The sequence below is a fragment of the Anoplophora glabripennis genome, unplaced genomic scaffold, assembly GCF_000390285.2.
Source record: "Anoplophora glabripennis isolate ALB-LARVAE unplaced genomic scaffold, Agla_2.0 scaffold848, whole genome shotgun sequence".
In the NCBI taxonomy this organism is placed as follows: Eukaryota; Metazoa; Arthropoda; class Insecta; order Coleoptera; family Cerambycidae; genus Anoplophora; species Anoplophora glabripennis.
Genome location: NW_019416945.1, coordinates 52,674 through 77,398, shown reverse-complemented (window position 1 = coordinate 77,398; position 24,725 = coordinate 52,674). Strand labels below are relative to the sequence as shown.

Below are 24,725 nucleotides of genomic sequence, written 5' to 3'. Positions count from 1 at the left end.
AATTTAAGAAAATATGGTCTACATATAAGATATATCCTAATTTGACCCAGGAAGCAATTTTAATCGAGACTCACTATAATATTGTTCCTAATTATTATTGAAACCAATCACACCATTAAACGCATTGCCACCAGGTTAACCGGCTAATTCTATTTATAATCACCTTAAGTGGTCTAGGTGCCACACTGGCTGACCTTGTAGTGGGACGATGCGAATAATAAATAACGCACATGGTTATGAAATGGGGTAGGGGATGACTCAAAAATGAGGACATTTACTCCGATTTACTAAATACTTAACTGTTATATTAATTTGAATTAAATTAACCGGCTTTAGTTCACATATGGGGTCTATTCAGAAAATAACTGAACTTTTTGTGTTATGTGGCTGGCGACCAATTTTGCACACGGCTTTTGCGCACGGCACCAATATGCACACGACACTAATATGCACACGACACTACACCAGTTTATGTATATATATATATATATAAGTTCCGTGCTGCTGGTACTGGTTATTCTGTGAGTTTTAGGAAGACCTAAAACTGACCAAGTAATCAGGTGATTACAGTCGACGTTGAGATAACAAGTTTTAGTTCGAGCCGTGCTATGAGTGAGGATGGAATGTCCAGCAACACCCGTGGAATTAAGGTTCATACCTTAATTCCACGGGTGTTGCTGGACGTTCCAATTAACATTTTAATTTAATATTATAATTTAAAATGTTGTTTTCCATATAGCGAGGAAAGAACTGAATCAGGAGACCTCGACATCGAGCCGAGAGTTATTCCAGATAACCAAGAACAAGACCCAGACTACCGAACCCAATCCGAAGAAGAGGAAATTGCAAGGATCGAAACAGAGCACGAGTACGGCGTCCAAGCAACGGAGTCTCCAGTGGATAGAACGTCCCGTGAAAATTCTCCAACAGCTCGATAAGGATTGGAAAGTGGACTTACAACAACTGGATACAAACGATCGGAGGAGGTTCAGGAGATTTTACTGGATTTACCGTTGTTGGGGACCAACTCGTTCAGGGACTTAATTCACTTACTTGGGGAAGAGAAACGCGTCAGAGAAGTTGTCCAGACACGAAATCCCCAGCCTTACCTTACTCCGACATTAATTACGTGGCTAGAAGACTGCAAGAAAGAGGCAGTAAGTTCTGGACAATCTCAATATGTATATATAAGCTCCGTGCTGCTGGTGCTGGTTATTCTGTGAGTTTTAGGAAGCCACGTAATTAATGTCGGAGTAAGGTCGTACAATTGAAAATGATCCTCGACCAGAAAGGCCTTCGACTTTCACTGATAACTCCCACGTCAAAGGCAAAGATATGGTGCATGCAAATCGATGATTGACTGTCAAATAAATTGCAGAAGATCTCAATTGGGTCATACCATGAAATTTTTTGAATAATTGAACATGCATCGTGTTGCAGCTAAATTTGTTCCTCGTTTGATGACCGAACAACAGAATGACAATCGTGTGGACGTTTGTCGGCAACTCCTTAAACGAATGAAATGTTCATTCAAAAGACCATAATGGTTACGACATTGATACAGAAGTTCAATCATCACAATATATTAACAAATGATCCCACGCCCAAGAAAGCATTTCATTATCGATCCAATGTCAAAATGATACTGTTTTTTGGGCTTTTAATGGAACTGTGTATTTTGAATTATTGTCTGCAAGGTGAAATAGTGAATAGTTTGTACTCTCAAGACGTTTTACAACGGTTACGTGAAAAAATCCGCAAAAAGAGATCAGAGTTGTGGCGAGACACCTCATGGTTCTTACACCATGACAATCAGCTTTGTCGATTCGTCAATTCGTTCGTTTTGTGTCAAAAATCTGATTACTAGCATCCTTTAACCTCCTTACTCGTCAGACCTGGCTCCTTGCGATTTTCTCTTATTTTCGAAATTAAAATCAGTGCTGAAAGGAGGCCGTTTTGAGAATATTGATAACATCAAAGCAAATTCCTCACAAACTTTAAAGGACATTTCAAATGAAGCTATCCAGGACTACTTCGCTAAATGGTAACACCACTGAGAAAAGTGTGTGAATAAGGGAGTAGAGTACTTTGAAGGAGACAAGGACCATTAATGAATAAAATTAATAATAAAGTTTAAAATGATAAAGTTCGGTTATTATCTGAACGCACCTTGTACTATCATAAATGAATAAAATGCATTCACTCGGTACCTTTAATATGTTCACCCACACCAATTATTATTTGTAGTGTATAGAGCGCAATACATCCAAATCGTTAGTAATTGTTATGACGATGAGTCCTTTTAGCACTGTAAGTTTATCAGATCGTGAGCATTTCCTTTCAAATTATGAATAGTTACTGGACTTCTAGATAGTTCTAAATATTTTCCCATTGAAATGCATCCACCCTATATAAGTTATTATAGTAAGATTCCGCCCTTCAGACCTATTTTATGATATCTTAAAAAAGCATAATAAAGATTCTGACCTTAATCTATTTTTCTATATAGTTAATTACCTTTCAAAGCCATGTAAATATATCCTCTGATATTGTCTGCAGCTTGACGACTATAACTTAATTAATAAAATTGTATTTGTTTTGTTTATTAAACTAAGTACTGTTCTGGTTTATATACAGCGAGTCAAAGATCAAAAGTGTGTAGAATATTAACGAGAATCACGTCAATTTGTAATTAGGATGGAGATGGCATAAGAAATAGTGTGTGATCAAGAAGTAAATACTGATCAAGGTAGGATTTTGTTATTTTTTTTTCACACGATTTTGTTTTACGTTCTTTTACGGTACGGTAAATGCCAAATTTGTTAACATATACGTTTATATAAATAATGATTTTATTTCAATTTCTTAATGTGTTATTTTTTTAATATTACAAAGGTAACAATCAATAAATGAATGAATTATGTTTATTTTGCAATATGGCATAAAATTATTTTTTTAATGAAATTTTGTGTAGGTACGTTTGGAAATATGTCTGTTTTACAAATTTTATTTTTTTTTATAATTGTCGATATCCTGTGTCTTGGGTAAAAATATCATATCTATTTTAAAAGTACTCTACTAGACATTTATTCGATTTGAATCAATAAACACATTTTCCTACATAAGGTGTTCTAAAAATAAATGCGGAAACCGAAATAGTGAGCTTCTTGGCAAATTTTCACATAAAGTTTTTCAATTGAACTACTCTATGTAGTATAAAGTTATGGGGCTAGCGTTAAGGGAATTCATTTTTTTTTCAAAAATCATTCCATCTTGGAAAACCAAATTCGGTATAGATATTATACTCACCAAATGTTACTTTAATAACTTATTTGCTTTGTTTGTTCACTATAAGTTGATTCAACTTTTCTTTCTAACTATAAACATTTAATTCTGTCTCGGGTAGTGTTTGATGCTAGCTCCGCAACGAGCAACGGTATTTCCTTAAATAACAGGTTAATGGTAGGTCCTAAACTGCAAGAAGATATTTTTAATATTCTAATAAGATTTCGGAAACATCAGGTAGTAATCGCGGCTGATATTGAGAAAATGTATCGCCAAGTTTTGGTACGGGAAAATCAAAGAGATTTGCAATATGGTCAAGACATAGCCGCTTTGTTTTTCGTGTTTTGTTAGAGTTGGTTGTTTACTGTCATATTGACATCGATACATTTTAGAGCCCGATCACAATAAAAAAGGATCTACGAACTGCGGCTCCTGCAAGCCTGTCAGATTACTTCACAAGTTGTTTATATCTGATTTAATACAAAATACAATCCACTAATAAAAAGGGTCTTTCATTAACATTACAGTCTTCATTCAAGTAAATGTGATTTGCCATAGTTTTTCTTAAATAATCAGAAAAGTAATTAATTTTCATACTAATTACAACTACTGAAAGCTATAAAAATTAGAATTGTTAGATAATAAAATGTCGGTTTATACGAAAATGGTTGCAGGTTAATTTTCTTGGTTTTCAAATATTTTGGAAAATGAAAGAGAGGTGATTTAATCATTTCATGGTGACCGAAGACAAATACGTTTTTAAAGTATTTGATTTTTCATATGTTAATGGTTAAAAAAACCTGACGTGATTTCATCCCCTATGTTGTAGCCTTCTAGTTTTGCAGGGAATGATTAAATATAAAAATTTTATATAAAAGGATTTATTTTGTCCTTTATCGAATTGTTAGCATTTATTTCCGAAGTACACTGTATTACTGTTTTTTCATTTGTTTAAAGGGTGATATCTTTTTGTCATAGGAGATATTCAGAAAAAGAAAGAAATTTAAAATTTTTAAAACCTATGAAATGGGGTTACGTTATTTAAAAATATATTTTTTTATAATCTGGACTGAAAGAATAATACAACAAATTTAACAATAGTAAATATAAAAATTAACTGTACAACAAGGTGTTCAAAATAATATTTTTCTTCACTAGTGAACTTGTGTTACATGATTTTTTTTTATGAAAAAGAATTGTATAAATTAAAATTTTTCTATCAACGGTTAGTCGCATTTTTTTAAAACAAATAAGTATCTGTCATTTGAATAAAATTTAGTTATAAATTAGTTTGATAGTTTGGAAACCCGTCGTGACGAGAAGGCAACACCTGATGTGTGATCATGACAATCCAAATATAAACTATTTTTCGTACTAGTGTACAATATTTAATTTACACACCGGTGCAAAATGTTAATATTTTAGTCAAGGTAGTATGAAAAAATTGCAGTTTTCAATCCAACTTAACTAAAATTTCCAAAATTAAACTAAAATTGTGTAATGATAATTCTTAACTATAGAATAACATTAAAACATATTTTGACTCGTTTGTTTTGTATACTATTTATAAATTATCTTCGAAAATATAGATTATATTGAATTTTTTCTTTGATATTTTCCTAGAGTATTTAAAAATAATATACATTTTGGCATGAGTTGATCTTTAGCTAAGATAAACATTGACCTAAAGTTTGAGGAACGTGTGAAAACATAAACACATAATAGTAAATGTTTAAAATACACAATTAAAGCTAACAATATTGATACAGTACTTCTTTTGTATTATAAAAGAGGTATTTTAAATTCTATTTGAAGTGCTAAATTTAATATTAAACATCTGGTACTTATTTTAACGTCACAGCAGTATATTTGTCATAGGTCACCAAAAATGTACTAAAATAATCAGTATTTTAGGTACTTTAAGTACAACATACTGTTGTTAGAAACTATATCTATAAGATATAGTTTCTGGCATTGCTACTCAAAATTCTATTAAGAAATTTACTTAAAAAATCTAGAGTAACACAAAGTTCATGAAGTCATCGTGGGAAAAAATTCGTAATTTAACAAAGTAATGGACAATTTTATTTAAATTGCATATTTATGACCTACGGGAATAACAATTGTGATACATTTTGACATTATTTTGTGAACAATCATATATTTTTTTTTTCTAAATACTAAAAAGATAAGAGAGAGGATGGAAGAAATATAAATTATAGGTAGAAATAGGTACAGTGAATTAATTTTTTTTAGAAATATTGTTAATAAAACATTTTCTGTACAAAAAAACAAGAAAATATAAATAACTAAAAAAATAAAGAAATTCAACGAAAATTAGGTAAACCTTCTCGAATTTTTTGAAAATTGGTTTCCCATGATTAATAAAATCTTCATGGTTGTCAAAAATAAGGTTTCTGGGTATACTCATCATTGCCAAGCCATTGAGATGATTTTGTACCATAGTATTTCTCAGCCAGGTTTTTATTCTCCTTTTTTTTAATTTAAAATTTAAAATTCCAGGGCTAAATTTTTAAAATATGGAAATATGCAAATGTATTACTTTTTAACATAAAATTTTAATAAAATTATAAGTGCACTTTTTATGTGTGCGCTTAATAAATATGCAACTTACATTTCATTAACATAAATTAACATAACTAACAAAAATAAGTAAATTTTTCTAACAAAAGGACATCTGTATTATACGTAATTAATGTGCAGTAAATTATTTTTCAAACAAGATAACCTCGTAATCCCAAACATTGTATAACTTCTCCACTTTTTTATACACAAAATTCACCCAGTAGACATTTTTTGTTTAATCTTCTCTTTGATTATCAGAAATGGTCGATATTCTCCATAGTAACTAACTATTAATTAAAAAAATATTTACTGTTGACGTTTCTTAAGAAAACATGAAATACTTACTAATATAATAAATAATAATCATATGCTAATGATTTCATTTTTCTATACACCATCCATCAGCCAAAGCCAATTACACGATACGAAAAATATATAACAAGAGAAAACAAAAAAAGTTATGAATATAAAATAGGAATATAATATGTAGTACAAAACTTAACCATGTGTTAAGTTTATTTATTTATTTTTAATTCGTAACTAATTAAGAGTGCGTCAGATAAAAAAACGCAAAAGGACTTTTTGTTTCAAAATTCCACCCTCTTTCTACCCCTATGTGCCTGTCAATTATTTTTGGGACACCCTACATATTACATAATAAATAATATTTACATACAATACATGTAATCTATGTAATATAAAGTGTAATCTTAAGTTTATTATTAATAACACTAAACAACAGTGGACAATAACTTGTTTGCTTAAATAACAGAAAAATGTTGTGAAAACTGAAATAAAATAAAGAGCAATGAATATACAGATAAATGCATTTCGTACTAATCAATTGGAAATTAAATATATTTGGAAATGTAACAACAGATATGTACACAATCCACAATTATTGTTTTATATACTAAATGGAATTCAGGCCTACAATCTGAATTGCCCTTTAAAGTCACTCATATTTATAAATAATACCGCCAGTTTACAAAACAGCTTAATAGAAAATGTAAATTCAATTTTAACTTTTGTTTACATTTTCCCATACTTTGAGACTTTAATATGACCTGGTTACCTACTTTAATTTTTGGAAACATTAGGAACTACTGAGAATATTTAATTTCATCAATTGATCATTTTTATTGAAATTGTTAAGATATACTTTATAAAAACACATGGGTTACCTAAAAAATGAACTCGTGCAATGGAACTAAGGAGGCAGTAGATTATAGAAAAACTACAAGGTTTTATAAAAATTCTATAAACTGTAATAACATATATCTATTTTAAACGAGTTTTATGTATTTTTTACTCTAATACATTTTTTTAAGAAATTGGTCAGAGAATGATCACACAGTATGCATTTATAGAACTTCTTACCTACTTCTTAGCGAAATTTTAGGATAAATATGAATCATGTTAATAGCGAAATGCAGACTTAACTTATATCTTAAGAATGTCAGACTAGCTGCGCTAATAAACGTCAGTGATCTATGTCTATATCTATGTAATCATTGTAATCTATATTTAAAAATTCTAAAATGTAACTAAATGATGCGTAAATATCAACTAAAATTCTCAGAATTGACAAACAAATTAGAATTAGATTTACCAAATATTTTCGTATCTAATTTATTACAGTAGAGGAAGTAATATAAAAGTAATTAGATATACTTTAATAAATAATGCCAGTGGAAAAACATTTCATTTGAACTTGAATATTAAAACCTGCTGAAATGCGAAAAACGAGTAGAACATTACACAGGTACTGAAATTATAATTCTGAAATAAACAGTAAATACAAGAATGTAGCAACTACTAAAGTATAACACTCAACCACTGCTAAAAATATCGCCTGTCCCAAAATATACGCAAGGTTTGAATTTGGCGCTGTTTGTGCGGTTAAGTATTGCTAACGAAAAAGAAGACAGCCTGACAGCTGACAGTTAAGGATTATTAAAAATGGAGCGCTACAGGAAAGTACAACGTGTTTTCATTGTTGTGTATATTTTAAGAATAGTGAAGGTTTGGCAGCTACAGTACGCAATTTTCGTACAAAATGTGGTCGGAATAGTGATTTAACTTCATCAACTGTAAAGAGATTATTTGAAAAATTCTGGGAGACTGGGTCAATTACTGACCTTAAACACTCTGGCCGTCCTTCAATAAGTTGTTTAACACAAAACATCGAAACAGTTCGTGACAGTGTTGGTGAGAGTCCGGGAACATCAGTTCGGTACCTTGGTCAATAACTGGAGATTTCGAGAAGTTCTCTACAGCATATTCTCATTATGGTCCGAATAGTAGAACAGAATAGAATAGAATAGTCGGAACACAAAACATCGAAGCAGTTCGTAAGGGTGTTGCTGAGAGTTCAAGAACCGTGGTGAAGAATTGGACATTTCGGGAAGCTCTCTACAGCGTATTCTCACGAAAGATTTGCATCTTCATGTCTATAAAGTTCAATTGACTTAAGAATTGAAGCCTACTAACCACGCAGAGCGAATAAATTTCGTTGAATGGATTATGGAACAAGTGGATGCAGTTTTTTCGAAGAAAATCATCTTCAGCGGTTAGTTTTCATCTTGATAACTTCGTTAATTTACAAAATTGTCGCATTTGTAGTACAGAAAATCTACGAGTGATTGTTGAGAAACAAATGCATCTACAAAGTATTACCGTTTCGTGCGGATTTTGGGCTGGAGGCATCATCGGACATCATTCTTCTTCGAAAATGCTGCTGGTAAGGCAATAATAGTTAATGGTGCTCGCTATCGCGACATGATAATTCAGTTTTTTGTGGATGTAGATGATATGTGGTTTCAACAAGACGGTGCCACATGTCACGGTCCTGTAATTTCTCGCTTTGGTGACCAGAATTGGCCGTCCAGATCATGCGATTTAACGTCTTTGAATTTATTTTTTGGGGCTTTTTGAAGTCTAAGATTTTTGCCAACAAACCACAACCACCCACGCCAAATTCAGCCGCATTTATGCAAAACGATCATGGAAAATTTCGACAAAAAAGTGCGCATGTGCCAGCAAAGTCCTGGAGGACATTTACCCGATATGCTGTTCCATACATAACCCTATACTGTATACTTTATTAATCAATAAGAAAATTACAATTTTTAATTAAAAACCTTTGTTTTCTATCAAAATTACTTGAATTTTGTGTTTAAAGGAGCTAGTTTATTTAAACGAACGTATATCGATAACATAAAAGCTATTTAAGTAATTTGATTTAAAATGTCACAATCTGATCACAAAAATAAACAATAAAATAAACTGGAACTGCAGCATTCAATCCCAATCTTTCCTAAAATTTGACATATTTTTGCATAAGGAAACACGAATATTCCACTTCAGAAAACAAAATAACTTACCCAATCCTGCCCGAATAAACTTTATCAGTATTTAAAATGTTTGACGAGGTATTCTCAAATGGCATTGGGTTATCGGTTATTATTGGAAGAGTTTGTTATTAATTTTACTTTCAATTGTAGATTAGTCACATACTCGATTATTAATCAACATAATAAATTACACCATTGTTGATATATAAATATTAAAAAGAAATTATTTAGATAATTAAAATAAACCATTAGTCAGATCTATTTCCGTAGACAAATAGCAGTGTTAATCTAAAAATTGACCAACAGACGCTCATGCACATAAGCACGCAAGTACACTCAAATGTACGGCAGCTTATATTTCCAGTAGCTGCTTGCAAATTTGAAAAGAAACAAAATTAGCGGAATTTAATAAAAATAAGCAATAAAAAATTGAACACTGATTTTACTAATATCATGTTTTGCGGCATCGCCAATGCGGCACTTTTGCGCGGCGCTATTGCATGTACGTTGCCGGCCTCCATCTCCAGTTACAGAGTCTCTTCTGAAGAAGAAGGCGGCACGTCTCTCGAAACGTCAAGGAGTCGAAGTCAATGACGGGGCAAGCAGCCCGGAAATCGTTCAACCAGTTTAAAGAAATATTCAATAAGGACTAACTACAAAATATGAAACAAAATTCATGGGAAAATTGATAAACTAATATTTTGTTTAAAAAGTTAAGGCGAAAGTTGATGATATTCATATTGAGATGGAGCTACTCATTTAGAATACATTAATTTTTAAACAACGTTACTAAATAGACATCGGAAACTTTATGGTGATAATCAAATAAATAAACAGTAGTAATCTGTATTATGCTAGTAAGCGACAATACGAGTTGTAGTAGTAGAAATAGGCTAAATCTGTGGCCAAGTCGTGTGTTTCTCTATGTTCCCAATAGATAATGCTACTGACTATTATAAAAACAGGTGCCATATACTCGACCAAGCAAAGCGTCAAACTCACTCACAAAAGCACAAACGACAATGAAATGTATGGCCAACGTCCCTCAGTTAAAAACCGAGATTGTTCACCGGCACGCCAGGCCGACAGAGCAGGCATTAGGGTGTCGCTATATACGTATCGAATAAATTGATCGATGCCAAGCTTCAGATCAGAAGCAGGCATGTACGTGTTATTATTATACAATGATCCGGATAGAGGGATTACTAAAATGTGAAGTAGTTGATGCTTTGCCACCATTAAAAACTTCAACTAGAGTATGAAGAAATTTGTTTGTTTCACCATTACACATCACACACCAATAAACAACTCTTTGTACCGGAAGGATAAGTAGTAAAGATTTGTTAAGTATTTTTTTATATTGTCTATTATCGAATACTGACGAAAGATTTTTATTTCACGAAAAGCACGATATATTTAAATATTTTAATAATTTATTTGCCAGTTTCGTGTAGGTAATAAGAATTCAAATCATCACGAAACATACCCTGTTCCTCAGAAAGAGAAATGATGAAGAGACCGAAATATTATATCACACTCGTATAAGTATCAGAATTTTTTCCACTGAAAGCAATATTATTAAGAATCTTCCTGTTTCTGCATTTTTATTTGAAAAAGTGGACGAATATTCTATCTTGATGTACACTATGGTTGTGTTCAGAGAACGGTCGGACTAGTTCGGTTAAACTTCTTTAGTCAAACAATTCTCTGAACGGCCTTTAGTAACTGTATTAAAACCTGCCCAATATTCTAAATCAGCTGATTGGGCTAACCAACAAAATATTTGTCAGCTAAACGACTTTAACCGGTCCGATTCGCTGAACACAGCCTATATATCATGAAGAAAAATCCAGTCACAGGTTTTTACTTGATCAAACAAACATTATAATGTAAAAATTTCAGATTTCATCCCTTTCCTTAATGTTAATGATGGCCAAAACGTGACAGCAACAACTTCGGTTTTTTAAAATAACAAATGAACCAAGTAACTACCTAATCGCAATATAAAAATGTTTAAATTTGATTGAATAATTTTGTAGATATTCTGATTTGTTTAAACAAGAATGCTTTTGAATTTACGTGATTTTTTAGTCAATACAAACGGTGTTTTAAATGTTGTTCTTTCAACTTTTGCTTTTCATAAAATAAAGATTTTATAATTCTAGTGCACATTTATTAACAATGAATTTCTGCTGCAATGTTGAAATAGTGCCATATTTCCCGAGCGAATTTCAAATTTTCAATCAACTTTCCAATTCGCAAGGACAATTACAACCAAAGCTGAGACACATGTCCGAAGGGATCCAAATCACCCTCCACGAGAAGTAGAATATACTGCGCGGAAATTTTCGACTATGTTTCGTAAATTTCTGCAGCAGTTGGTTACGAAGTTCCCAAGCCACCTAGAAACACCAGAGCCATAGGAGAAGGCACCGCCTTAGTCCGATGCTGTTGGCAGGGCAGCCAGCGATGACGTGTCACAGAAATAGAAAACTCACCCCAGTTTCGAATTTCGGAAAATTCTCCGAAAATTGCGAAAAACAAACTGGGGAACCGCAATACAAAACTGCATAATCACGTCCATTCCAAGCGATTACAGGTAATCCAAAGATGGGCAAAATCTAAAATCGCTAATTGTGCAAACCTAAAGCGGACTTCGTTACGGAACCTCTGCGGGCTCATCGACGGAACATCGACCCTGGTATCCAGGTTTGCATTGTATAAAGCTTTTGCAGATCATAAATTGCAACTTCATTCACATAGAAGGCCTACACAAATTACAAGAAGATTCCAAATTTGCAGGTACTCGCAAGATACCTCGAAAACTGTGTTGGACAAGGCAAAGCCTAAAAGTCAGTGGTAGAGACACAAAAGTAACCATACTCGAAGAATCCACAAAAACATATTTAGTGCATCAGGTACAAAAGTGGAATAGGGCAAAATAAATTAGATTGTTGCCCAGGTTTCCAGGAACTTTCCTCGTCTCCGGTAAAGTACAATTGGTCAACGCGACATCCACACCCCCAAGCATCCGTTGAAGTTGGCATTATGATGGAGGCGTCATTTGGCATGGAGCAGGAAACGAGAATCGTAAGCAGGGGTCTCGGTAAAAATGCCAGTTCTTGCCTTGCCATACTATAGGTAATACCCGAGTGAATGATGAAATTAGATCTTCTTATTAGTGGGATTAAAGCCTATTTTTTAGATAAAAAAAAGAGTTTCATCAATATATATATATTTATTTATTTTAAAAATTTCTCAAAAATTGTCTGCTCATAATTATACCATTGACAGAGAATTTTAAGTCTTTTCACTCCTATCATATAAGGTATTATTTGATCACCTTATATTTAACAAACATTGAACTTGTAGTTGTTATGTAGAAGGCATTAGGTATGAAATTTACATATCATGATGTGATTTCGATGATAAAGAAAAGAGACACTTAGACAAATCTCGCCATGTTCAGAATCAAATTAAATACACATTTTATTGTAAAACATCAATGTAATGAGTTCTAAATTGCATTATAGACATTGCATAGTTTGAACTGTAGATGCAAATAAAAACTAAAACAAAACGAATAGCAACGGTTATGAAAACAGCACAGCAATTAGTAAAAAGGATGAATGTTTTTCATACAACTACTAGCAGTAAATAGATAACTTATTGCACTTTTTCGTTAATTACTAAATTTAATCAAAACAACTTTAATGATGATTTATTTGGGATTGAACGCAATAATTAAAAGTTTGTTCGTAAATTATACGTACTGATTTCACTTGAACGCTTGGACGATAAATTATAAAAAGCTTATGTTTATAAAAAAAAACTTATAAACATTTCGAACGAATGAAGTAAAGAGGCATTATCGAATTACGACCGAATTATGCGTATTAATGAAATTTCCATACCCAGTGAGAGGCGGGTTCTTAGCAAGATCTGGTTGAAAATTTTGAGTTGTAATAAAACTGTTTCGATGCGGTAAGTTTTACATAACTTAAGTATTTACGCATGCTTGTACATCTCTAAACGTCTAAAGCAACAGAATAAAAACAAAATTATTTTCAGTTTTTAAACAAAAATCAAGGAAAATTAAAGCACATAACCCACAGTCTATCTATCTATCTTTGTATAAAAATCATTAATTAATGCAACGTCGTACAACCTCTTGAAATATCATGTAAGAATACTAGGTATTGACTTCATATTACGTTTTTTTACTTATTTCAGGAATCAAACCCCCTTTGCGATTTAGGAGAATACCGTTGGTTTAATTGCATAATATATTAATAAATAAGAACGTAATTTTAAATTACTAAAGTTTACTGTACTACTACTATACTAGTAGTAATATTATTAAAATATTAGTAATTAATTTTCACCCAACACCTAAATAAATTATTTTGAGGAAATAATATATTTAGTCAATTTATGCATAAATTAAATTTGATATGAAATATTTTCCCCTTATATAATTATTTACATAATCTTCAAGAACTTTACAACACCCTTTATTGTATTTGATATTTATTTTAAATGATGATGATGATGATATTAGACAATTTAGACTACATTACATTTTTCTTTATATTTTCAGAATATGTGTCTCTGTAAACTTATCAGTGTAAATGCCTTATTAGTATTATGCAATGCAATTTTTGCCAAAGAAGATCCAATCGTGGATACTAAATATGGAGTTATTAAGGGAAAAATTATTTGTTCGAGATCCGGAACGCCATTCTATGCTTTCCAAGGGATACCATACGCGAAACCTCCGGTAGGAAATCTTAGGTTTAAGGTAAGTTGAAACTACTATTTACAATACAAAAAACAAATGGTGGTCAGATTCTTTAGTCAAGTAATTTCTTTGTTAGTTGAACTTTTCCAAGTTGCCACTGGATGTTGTTTACATTGTTTATATAAGGTACTAGCATGCAAGAACTGCACAGTATTGAGTTTGAGATCTAGACCAGCGCTTAAGCCTTCAAAAATGGTAAAAAGTGAAAAAAAATTATAGTAGGATGAAACCCATTGGAAAAGGAAGAGAATATAACAGAAATGAAAGGAAAAATAATTTACGGGCGATCTGAGGTCGGGAAGGGGAAGGGGGTGAGTTTTTAATTTAATAAATCAACTTTTTTACTGAAAAAAATAGCAGCAGCCACATTTTTTAGATAAAATCCCCTTTAAATTCTACCATTAATATTTAGAACAACTATTTTCGCATGTTTTTTGCAATCTTTATGTTTTATGGATGTCTAATTTTTTTGTTTATCAATGTAACATGGAATCTTACGTTTTTCGAGTAATTAAAGTGTAAATTTTAATAAATAGCTCAAAATTGTACATAATGATTAGAAAAAAAATTTCGGATTCTAGTTTTTTTCGTTTCTTTGCATTTCCTGAGAAAACTTACCATAGTAATGTATATTTTTTTTAACCATCAGAAAGTAGAGATTTCAACGAAGAAAAAGCCCACCGACGTTTTTAAAAAAGCAGATATTTTGACGTGAGAATTTTCGATTGAAAATTAGGGTGCTTTTTCGATATTAAGTAAAAATAAGGTGAAAAAATAAATATTTCAAATCAAAAAAATTACAGCGTGTTTGGGACATAAATAGGTAAGTTTTCACCAAATTTCGTGAAAAAAAAATTTGTTTGTAAAAGATAAAAATAAAAAACCAAAAACTTGGTTATTTGAATTTTTCACATAAATTTTGAGGTTATGTGAAAAAAGTGGAAACACAAAAGTTGTAGATCTTTTTATTACCTACAACTTTGCTATTTAACTTTTTTCCATAAGACTTGTAGTTTTTCCGGAAATCAAGGGAAACTGTTTTTTACCCTTAAAAACTCATCCCCTTCGCCTTCCCGACCTCAGATCGCCCGTAAATTGTTTTTCCTTTCATTTCTGTTATATTCTCTTTCTTTTCCAATGGGCTTCATCCTACTATAATTTTTTTTGGTTTCAAAAATTATCGACCCTGGTCTAATCTGTATCTCTAATGGTTATTGGATAAAGTTGAGTTCTAAGAATCGTTATGGGAAAAAATTGCTGATGTTTTTTTTTGTTTTTACAAAATCAATGCTGGAAGTTTGTTGAAATTAAATTTGTACTTTGTTTTTAAATAAAGTTAATTATAACTGATAAACTAAATTAATGGCATTTGCGAGAGGTGCAAGTAAGATAATAATAAACAAGAGAGGTAACTCCTATATGACTACGAAATTTATTATTAATTAATTACCCTTGCAACATTTGAAGAGTGTAAATAAATAAGGCGTATAAATTAAGAAGGTTGAGTATGAAGGGGAGGGGGGTTCCTTTATGTAAAAAGAGTACTAAAGGGGTGTAGTTTGTCATCACTGAATGTGCCAGTTAGAATGATCAAAATTATATTTTTAGTTCTAATTGGTAAGAGTATTTGAAAGAGGCAGCACACTACAAATCGAATTTATATTCTTTGTTTTTCATTTTTAGTTTAGTTTGAGCCATAATCAAATTTTGAGTGCTTTTCCGATTTTTACATCCGCCAGGTTCATAACCAGCGACCCCAAAAACTCGCGGTAACAAAATTCAGGAAAAAATATTGAAAAGAAAAATGTTTCACAAAAGGGGTAAGTGGGACCCTTTGATAGATAGATAGATAGATAGATAGATAGATAGATAGATAGATAGATAGATAGATAGATAGATAGATAGATAGATAGATAGATAGATAGATAGATATTAGTGTTGGTACACACAAATTGTTTACACACGTCAAAAAAAAAATTATAGTAGTAATATAAAATCATTATGAAACAAATATAATTGCAAAATAACAACACTGTACACCGAACACAGCACAGTTTGTAGNCTATTTAAACTTCGAGACCTTGTATCTTCAAAGCGAAGACTTCGAGGACAAAAAATTTAAAGGAATAGGAAAATTACAAGTAGTTATAAAAAATTCCCAAAATACAATTAACTTAAAAAAATTCTGTCACTACGAAATGGGCCTTTTTGGATAAATCTACTACGTTTATATTTAATCAACTCTAACCTTAGATTTTTCAGCGGCTTCACGATTGTCGTTACATTTTTCTCGACGCATCTGCTGTAGTACTTGAGGAAATCTGGAAAAAAATTTATTACATTTACAATTTTCTTAAATATAGTAAAATAAGCAGATGTATTACTACAACTACCGATTTGCACCGATAGTTTTTCAAGAATGTTTTGTAAAAAGAAAATTAAATTCCACAAAACACAAAATACATGTTTGTTTTTATTGTTTTTAATAATTGCATCCCGAAACAAAGACTGCCTTAGAAAAATATACAGGATGTCCGGAAGTGAATGAGATGTAGGTACCTTCTTCAAGGATAGCTTCCTTGGATGAAAATAAACCCATTTAGATCAATAACATTTTGTTAAGACAAAAAATAAAAATGTTTTAAATCAGATTTTTTAGATAACTGTGTCGTTGCTAGATATTTCAATAATTTTTTTCTTTTTTTTGAGATAAGCCACTATGAATTTGAATTTATATTTTTACTTAAAAACTAGTAGTCCCAAAGGACAATTCCAAGTTTTTTTTTTAGATAGATAGATAGATATTTATTAGTGTTAGTACACAAAAAGTGTTTACACACGTCAAAAAAAAAATTATAGTAGTAATATAAAATCATTATGAAAAAAAAAAAATTGCAAAATATACAACACTGTACACCGAACACAGCACAGTTTGTAGGCGATTACCAACCTTTTAAGGGATAAGTTATATTATATTATTTTGGTCTGTTGTCTATCAACCTACATTTATACATATATTTGGTAGTATAAAATACAAGGCTTATAGTGTTTCACATTGTTTTGCGCCAACATTCGTTATTAGGCGTGAAATTAACCCCTCGTAGGGGTGGGTGTGAATTTAATTTGCAAATACTTATTTCTTTCTAATGCTTAAAATATGATTGTAAAATGTTTTCTCAAAATATTTAGAAATTGTTGCTTTTCATTATAAAACTTTACCTTATCCTCACTATTTCACCGTATTTTAGGTGATATTTTAGCGTTTTACTAAAAAATTACCCGTTAAATCGGTTTTTGGGTGCGGATCCGGATACAGCAAAATACACAAGATCTACAGCGTGTTTCTTAAGTAGAGGTTAAAAATCCAGGGACGTATTCTGTGACCAAAAATGAGTTTTTTTTGTTATATGTATAAATGTGGGGTCTGTCCAGCTACAGCGTGTAAAAAATTAAAATAAAAATCAGTTTTAATTTTTAATTTCTAAACGGCTTGAGATAATTTAACCAAATTTAGTGTGCATATTTAGTATGACAGTAGGTATGAAACAAAAAATTACCAGTTTTAAAGACTTGCCAGTGGCGGAGGTGTGGGTATCATCGATCATTATTTGCCAAAAAGATATATCATCCTGTATAAATAAAATATGCGCCATTGTATTATCTTCACTTTTTATTTCTTTACACTTTTTTGTATACGGAACAACGGAACCGATTAACAACACAATTACAGTTACTTAAATTACTTAAACATATCTTAGGGAGGCCATGCAAAACAATAATAATAAGAAGCCGTCATCTTATTTAATATTGTGTGTTGTCAAATTAAGCTTATTTTTTTAAAAGATCAAATTTTAATAATGGCTTATGCATATTCAAATGCTGAAATGGCCAATATCTTTTACATTTATGGCCTTACAGATGGAAACGGTACTAAGGCTAGGCGAATTTATATGAAAAGATTTCCAAATCATCCAACTCCAAATCCAAAAATGTTCATAAATGTTCATAAATGTTTTTATTTTGTTATTATTTTAAGTAATTTAATGAGTATCGTGAAAATGCAGTTGTTCAAATAAATAAATTTTGTTGTTAATCGGTGCGGAATACTAAAATGTGTAAAGAAACAAAAAGTGAAGATAATACAATGGCGCAAGTGATGATCTATTTCATTTGTAATAGTATTATATAGGGTGACATTATTGATTTTTGGCAAATAATGATCCATGTTGGCCTTCGTCAGTGGTAAGTCTCTAAAGCTGGTAATTTTTTGTTTAATACCTACTGTCATACTAAATATGTACACCGAATTTGGTTAAATTATCTCAAGAGGTTTAGAAATGAAAAACTGATTTTTATTTTAATTTTTGACATGCTGTAGCTGAACAAAGGCTGTCCTAAGACCCTACATTTATATTACAAAAAACCCTTATTTTTGGCCACAGAATACTCCCCTGGATTTTTGACATCCACTTAAGGAACATCCTGTATATACTTGTCTCTGGCACGGAACTTCTTTTTGTGGGGCTGTGTAGCTATCATGATAAAATTTGCTTCATCTGTAAACAAAATCTGTTCCCAATTTATGATTTTGCCTAATATTTCTCAGAATCCGGTAAGAAAATGCCAAGACATTGTGGAAATCTAGCGGTAAAAGAGCTTGGACTCGTTGTATTTAAAAGGCATATAAAAGTTGTTCTTTAAGATGCCGCATATGGTTGGTATTTTACTGCAAATATTTCAGCGTAAATTCGGGATGTTTACCATTGGCAAGACCATAAACGGAATATATGTACGTCATTTCGGCGTTAGCATGGTTTTGCATATTGAATAAATAAATTATATTTGCAGAAAAAGCCATTGGCAGTAACGGCAATAACATTAATATAATTAATTAAAAGTTAATTTAATAATTAGTGAATTAGTAGTTAATCATTTATTAACGACGCTCAACTAGTATATGACAACTAACTATTATTTTTTTATTTTAATGCACATGCGTATATATCATTTTTTTAAATCAAAACTTGTTACATTTACAAAAAAATAGAAGAGGTCAAATCTGTTTCAAATAAGTAAAGTAATCTAAAATATAATTTTAAATTATCAAATTGGCGATAGAAAAAAAGTTACGCAAGAAATGACTTTATGATGGATACTACCTTGCAATCGAAAGGAAAGATCAAGAAACTAACCAGTAAATTCCTCTTTGATAGCAGGAAAAGAGTACGTAACTTTATTTTTGCAATTTTCTTCATTTTTAAGGAAAAAAATAAGAACAATTTTGTTCTCCTACTTTTTTTACAATAGAGGCCCTCCTTAATTTGCAACGAGGACCGACTTAATTTGTTCGAACTTATTTATTTACAATCATAGAATTATTTTATTACGAAAGTAAAAATAACAACGCTACAAAAAATTGTGTTCTGGGTCGGGGTCTGTCGGGTGCACCCTATCGTATTTTAACTGGCTAAATCTGAGTTGGTGTTTTGACCCTAACACCAAGACATCCTTCTAGAAAGTGGCTTTCGAAATTTTAAACTGACTTTTTTGTTGCGCTGTGTAATCAGTAAATGATCTTATTGATTTTAGGCTCCTGTAGAACCTAGTAAATGGCCTGATATTCTGACAACACAAGAGAATGCTCCACATTGTTTGCAAAAGAACTATTTATTTTCAAACCCTAGAGTCATAGGTTCTGAAGAATGCTTATATTTAAATGTTTATACGCCGAAGGTAAAAAATACTTAATTTTATACATGGTATTTTTAAGTTTATGTCATAATTTCACAAGATTATTCCGTGCGTCAATGTGGACCAAGAAGTAAGTCTTAAGGCTGGTGTTTTATAGACAAAAAATCCCTGTGTTGGATACTTTTAGAATTACCTTAGATTATTTAATTAACTGTGATTTATGAGAACGTTAATTTCAAATTAAAAAAATAGTAACTGAAAAAAGGATCTCTTTTCAAATAACGTAGAAACCAGCTTTTTCCTAGAAAGAACCGTAAAGATAAAGAACATTAGAAATAAATGCACTTATCTTTTTAACTTGTTAGTGACGGTACCTCTCTATATTTCCGCCACTGGTTAACGGACTTGTTTTCCAATTCCAGTTTAGTAAATTCATAACTAAATTTACTAAGGCCCGTGTTTCTTTAATTTTGATGAAACATTTTCAAAGATAAGAGATGATAAAAATGTGATATTCTTTAAGCTTCACCATACAGTTTCTTAAAAACCATTGGCTTTAGATTTTTACTTCCTTCAGATCTTTTGGTTCAAAAAATAATACAAAGGCAACTTTTAAAGTTATAGCATGAACTTAAAAACCCTCAGTAAGTATAGCATCACGAATATCTTTTTGAAGTATGTAATTCTCAATTTCAGCTGCGTGCTAGAAGACAAATCTCTGGTAAACCGCTTCTGCCCGTCATGGTTTTTATCCACTGGGGAGGCTTTTTTACAGGATTTTCCAGTAGTGATTACTTAGGACCTGAATATATTATGGATAAAAATGTTATTTTGGTAACGTTTAACTACAGATTAGGTATTCTAGGTAATTTATAAAATGGTGTGAATAATATTGACTGCAATATTTTTATTTAAGGAGTAGGACTGTATATTGCATATTTTCGAGAAATCTATTTTTTTCCATTTAAAAGTTGATTTGAACCTTTAGAATAAAAGGAAAAAAGTTTTATGCCTGTAAAAAATTTTTTTCTTTGAAATTTTTAGCTCTTTCCCAAGCGCGTAGGACTGCTCCGAAACCTACCATCGGAATATAGATACCCTATAGCTTAATGACATACCATTTGATTTCTAACTTCTTTAATGGATGACGTTAATATTAATAAATGTCATTAGAAGAAGTTTGTATTCCATTAGGTACAAGTATTTTCAAACGAAAGTATAGTAGTAGTATAGCGTCTAGCTAAAAACATTAAAGACGTTTTTCTCGAAACACGACTTTTTAAAACGTCATGCAGCGTAATTTCAACAAGTTTCATTATACTCTCTCTAAATTTTGACCATATCTTTAAAATAACATCCCGAAGAGAATTACTTACGAAAGTTTTGATAAGTTGATTCGAACAATATTTATTCTCAAATGATAGCCCCTTTTTTTTCAAAAATTTAGCTTTTTACATCAAATGCTCGCAAACACAAAAATTGATGTTTGCAACGTTCCCTATATATTTCTCTAACCATACGTATGTAGATTAAGAAAGATTTTTTTGTTTTTTCCATATTCTAAGGTGCGTGCGCACAGCGCCTCAAATTCAACAACACACAAGAAACACTTAAAGACAATCTTCTTAAAAAAAATTGCAAAAAACGCTTTATTTTAGAATTTTGCCGTGGTGTTACCCTTAATAGAAATAGTTCAATGATTTAATATTACAAGAAAAACAAATTGTTCTGTATATTCTCTTAATGTGTTACAAAACGAAATAAACCAATATTATGTATATGTTTATATTCGCATATTACTGCTAAATAGAAGTGTATACACTAACGTGACTGTAGTACAACTGCTGTTTTGCCCCTTCTTTTTCGTCACCTAGAAGCCTAGATGGCGCCGATGCCGTAATATTAGATTAAATTGTAGAACTTATACAATTACTTATCTAACTAACATTAATATGAAAGTTCACAATTGTTCCTCAAATCGTAACAGGAACAAATTGCGTGAAAACTCTATATTTACATTGTGATAATTTTTACCAATAACTAGTAGATCTTCTCAAATTTTCAGATAATATTATATGAAGGTTTCATACACTTTGTTCATGTCACGATTTTTGGAACAATTGTGTGATTTTTATGGCAGGGTTTTCTGTGTAGTGAAAGGCAAATTTTGTAATTGCTTCTACAGCTTTGAATTTGTACAAAATGATGAATGGTCTCAGAGATCTGCAGTGTTTGGCTTACCTTTGTCTCTCATACTGCCAAATATGAATAAATATATTTTTATGACGCTAAAGAGCTGTATATGGACTAAGGAAAATACCAAAGTAACGAATGTTTTATGGAATAATCTTTTACCTCAAAATTTTTTGCTAACCTCAATAATATGTTTTTTTTTATTTATTATAAACTCAACTGATCGCTTGACTTATGGTCTAGTAGTTAAAAAAATATAATATATATATATATATATATAGTTTCCAAATAAAATCGTTAGACAAAAGTTATTGCTTCTGGTGAATTAAATTCTTGGCTAAAATTATAGCATAGTTAGAAAAAAATATGATCTTGAAAACAAACCAATACGGTCCTGTACATGGAAAAACTGCACGAAAAAACTAATATTTTATTAGTTCCATCTTGGTCATTTTGATTTGTCCAAACTGGAACAACCTGTATGGGTTGTCCCATGAAATAAAACTATTTTTACCTCTTAATGTACATTTTTCTTGTACTTTGGTTATATTCGGCTACATTAAAAGACCACCCTGTATGATTTACTAATTAATCTCTTTCTATCAACTTATCTATCTTTTTGGATGTAAAATTTTCCTCATTACATTCCACTTTTCCTTGATACACGTTAAGTATAGATATCCCATATCCAGTGAAGTTGAGGCATATTGAAATCATTAGTTGAAGTATTTGTTATCAACTGAAAGGTAATTACTTATTTTGTTTTAGGATTTTTCAGTACAAATGACGATGCAGCGCCTGGAAACTATGGATTAAAGGATCAAGTGGCTGCTTTGAAATGGGTTAAAAATAATATTGAATATTTCGGAGGAAATAGCGAAAGAGTGACAATTTTTGGACAAAGTGCCGGAGGCGCTAGTGTACATTTTCATATGTTTAGTCCTGAATCGAAAAGTAAGTCATTTTCTTTCATATACAGGGTGTTTCTTAATAACGTGCTAATATTTAAGGGGGTTATTCTTGGGTCCATTTTGAGAAAAAAAACTTCATATGAACATATGTCCTAAAAGTCTTAACTTTTGAACTACAGGGTGCTAAAGTTTTATGAAAAAACATTTTTTTATTATAACCGTTATTACCCTAGATATTTTTTCAAATTTGGTAGACGCCTTCTATTCATCGAGATGCATTTTCTGATGTACAAACAATTTTATTATTTTTGCCATTGGCGTCTGTACAGGTTTTGTATTGAATATTTCTTTTTTCTTCAAAAATATTCAATACAAAACCTGTACCTTAAAATGGACCCAAGAATAACCTCCTTAAATATTAGCACGTTATTAAGAAACACCCTGTATGTATACGTATGCATTTAGGATCTAATTTATAAAATTTTTATCATAATTCAAACTAATAATCTAAATAGGTATCTGTTGCCAATATAGTTAATAGTTATAAATGTTATTTACCACTTTCTTATTTTTATATACAATGAGGGAATTTTGACTTTGTTAAGTCAGTAGTCTCTACAATTTTGTCGTTGGAAAATTGCAACACCTGTATACTGTGGTATATGCGTGAATGCGACAGATGTTGCATACACATGGGACATGTACTTATTAGAATAGCGATTAAATTGTATTATTCCTAATTAATGAGGCTTTTTAGGTTTCACTCATTCCTGCACACAACTGTGGTTAGGACTTACCAACGTAAGTCGTTCGTAGGCACAAATGTAGCCTATGAAAAATAATATGTCGCCTCCTTTCCCCCACATGTCTCCGACTTCTTTGCTTTGTTAGAATAAGAAATAGAGGTGCATTATCGTTCGATAGTGATAGTGCATTAATTTTGCTAGATTTGCTGAAGTCCTTTAAATACAATCATCAATTTATACAGACGTCGCCAATATGCAATAATAATTTTTAATTTGTAACAGCGCAGTACTGATAGTGGTAGTCTCAATATTTAGTAACAAGAAAATGCGTCCCCATGTACAACAGAACAACTACGTCGCGTAACACGGTCGCGTTGATATGGACGGGCACACTGCAACATTGTAACCTCACCCCGTGTCATCAGTTGTCGGTTTGTAGTGCCTCATCAAATAAATACTATGTTCCTATGTGTTGCCCGCCTGGATCTGTCACGTATCATCAGTTTGACTGCAAACATGGAGAGGTTATAGGAAAGAACTTTCTATGGAAGGGCAGATTACCATTATTCGCATAAATCTGCGTAACATCATCTTGAACAGCAATGTTTTGCGCGACATAGTTGCATTACAGCTTTGCCAAAAACAGAGGAGCAAAAAAATGGCGATGTATTAAAAAATATTGCAAATGGTGAAACCTCATCGACTCATATTCGGTATAATTAATATAAAAAATCGCCAACAGTACGTTTGGACGACTCGAATCGTGTAGTGCTACGAAGGACCAATAAAAATTGGTACATCAAGAAAAAACAGGACCTACATTTAGACGTATGCATAGAAAGATCCATGAACATGTGGGATATACCGACAGCGGAGAAACGCTTTGTAAGCTTTTGGACACCATAGGATTCTGGTGGCACAAACAGAAGTCTATCGAGGACTATTAATAGAACGTTATGTGTTACAGGGCTTCAAGTAATTTTTTTAAGAACAATTTGACATTTCCGAGGAGAGGATTGACCAATACATAAAACGTACATTCATTCTTCGCACGCCCATGGAAATGCTTGGTGTGATGAAAGCAGCAGGGCCCTGAAGACCTCTCTCAAAAGGAGAATGTTTAGTTATAGTTCATGCTAGATGTATGTATATGTCA

General features: G+C 31.5%; 2 protein-coding genes across 6 annotated transcripts in view; both read left to right on the top strand.

Moving 5' to 3' along the window:
• Positions 1 to 556: 556 nt before the first annotated feature.
• On the top strand, positions 557 to 1,327 carry LOC108914510. The gene is made up of 2 exons (XM_018720329.1): positions 557 to 612; positions 740 to 1,327. Exons 1-2 carry the CDS (start codon positions 609 to 611, stop codon positions 1,042 to 1,044), a joined length of 309 nt encoding a protein of 102 aa, XP_018575845.1. The 5' UTR covers positions 557 to 608; the 3' UTR covers positions 1,045 to 1,327.
• A 1,333-nt stretch (positions 1,328 to 2,660) lies between these two features.
• The window catches only part of LOC108914512 (venom carboxylesterase-6-like), a 44,238-nt gene continuing 22,173 nt past the window's right edge, over positions 2,661 to 24,725 (top strand). The window contains exons 1-5 of one of the 5 annotated variants that reach the window (XM_018720334.1): positions 2,661 to 2,749; positions 13,828 to 14,028; positions 19,618 to 19,761; positions 20,416 to 20,584; positions 22,681 to 22,866. In XM_018720334.1, the coding sequence (XP_018575850.1) occupies positions 13,831 to 14,028; positions 19,618 to 19,761; positions 20,416 to 20,584; positions 22,681 to 22,866 (697 nt within the window). In that variant the 5' untranslated portion in view covers positions 2,661 to 2,749; positions 13,828 to 13,830. Of the gene's footprint in view, positions 2,750 to 7,928; positions 8,444 to 12,304; positions 12,369 to 13,129; positions 13,212 to 13,827; positions 14,029 to 19,617; positions 19,762 to 20,415; positions 20,585 to 22,680; positions 22,867 to 24,725 lie in introns of those variants that run through there. The other 4 variants (XM_018720333.1, XM_018720332.1, XM_018720335.2 and 1 more) reach the window with 4 other exon arrangements.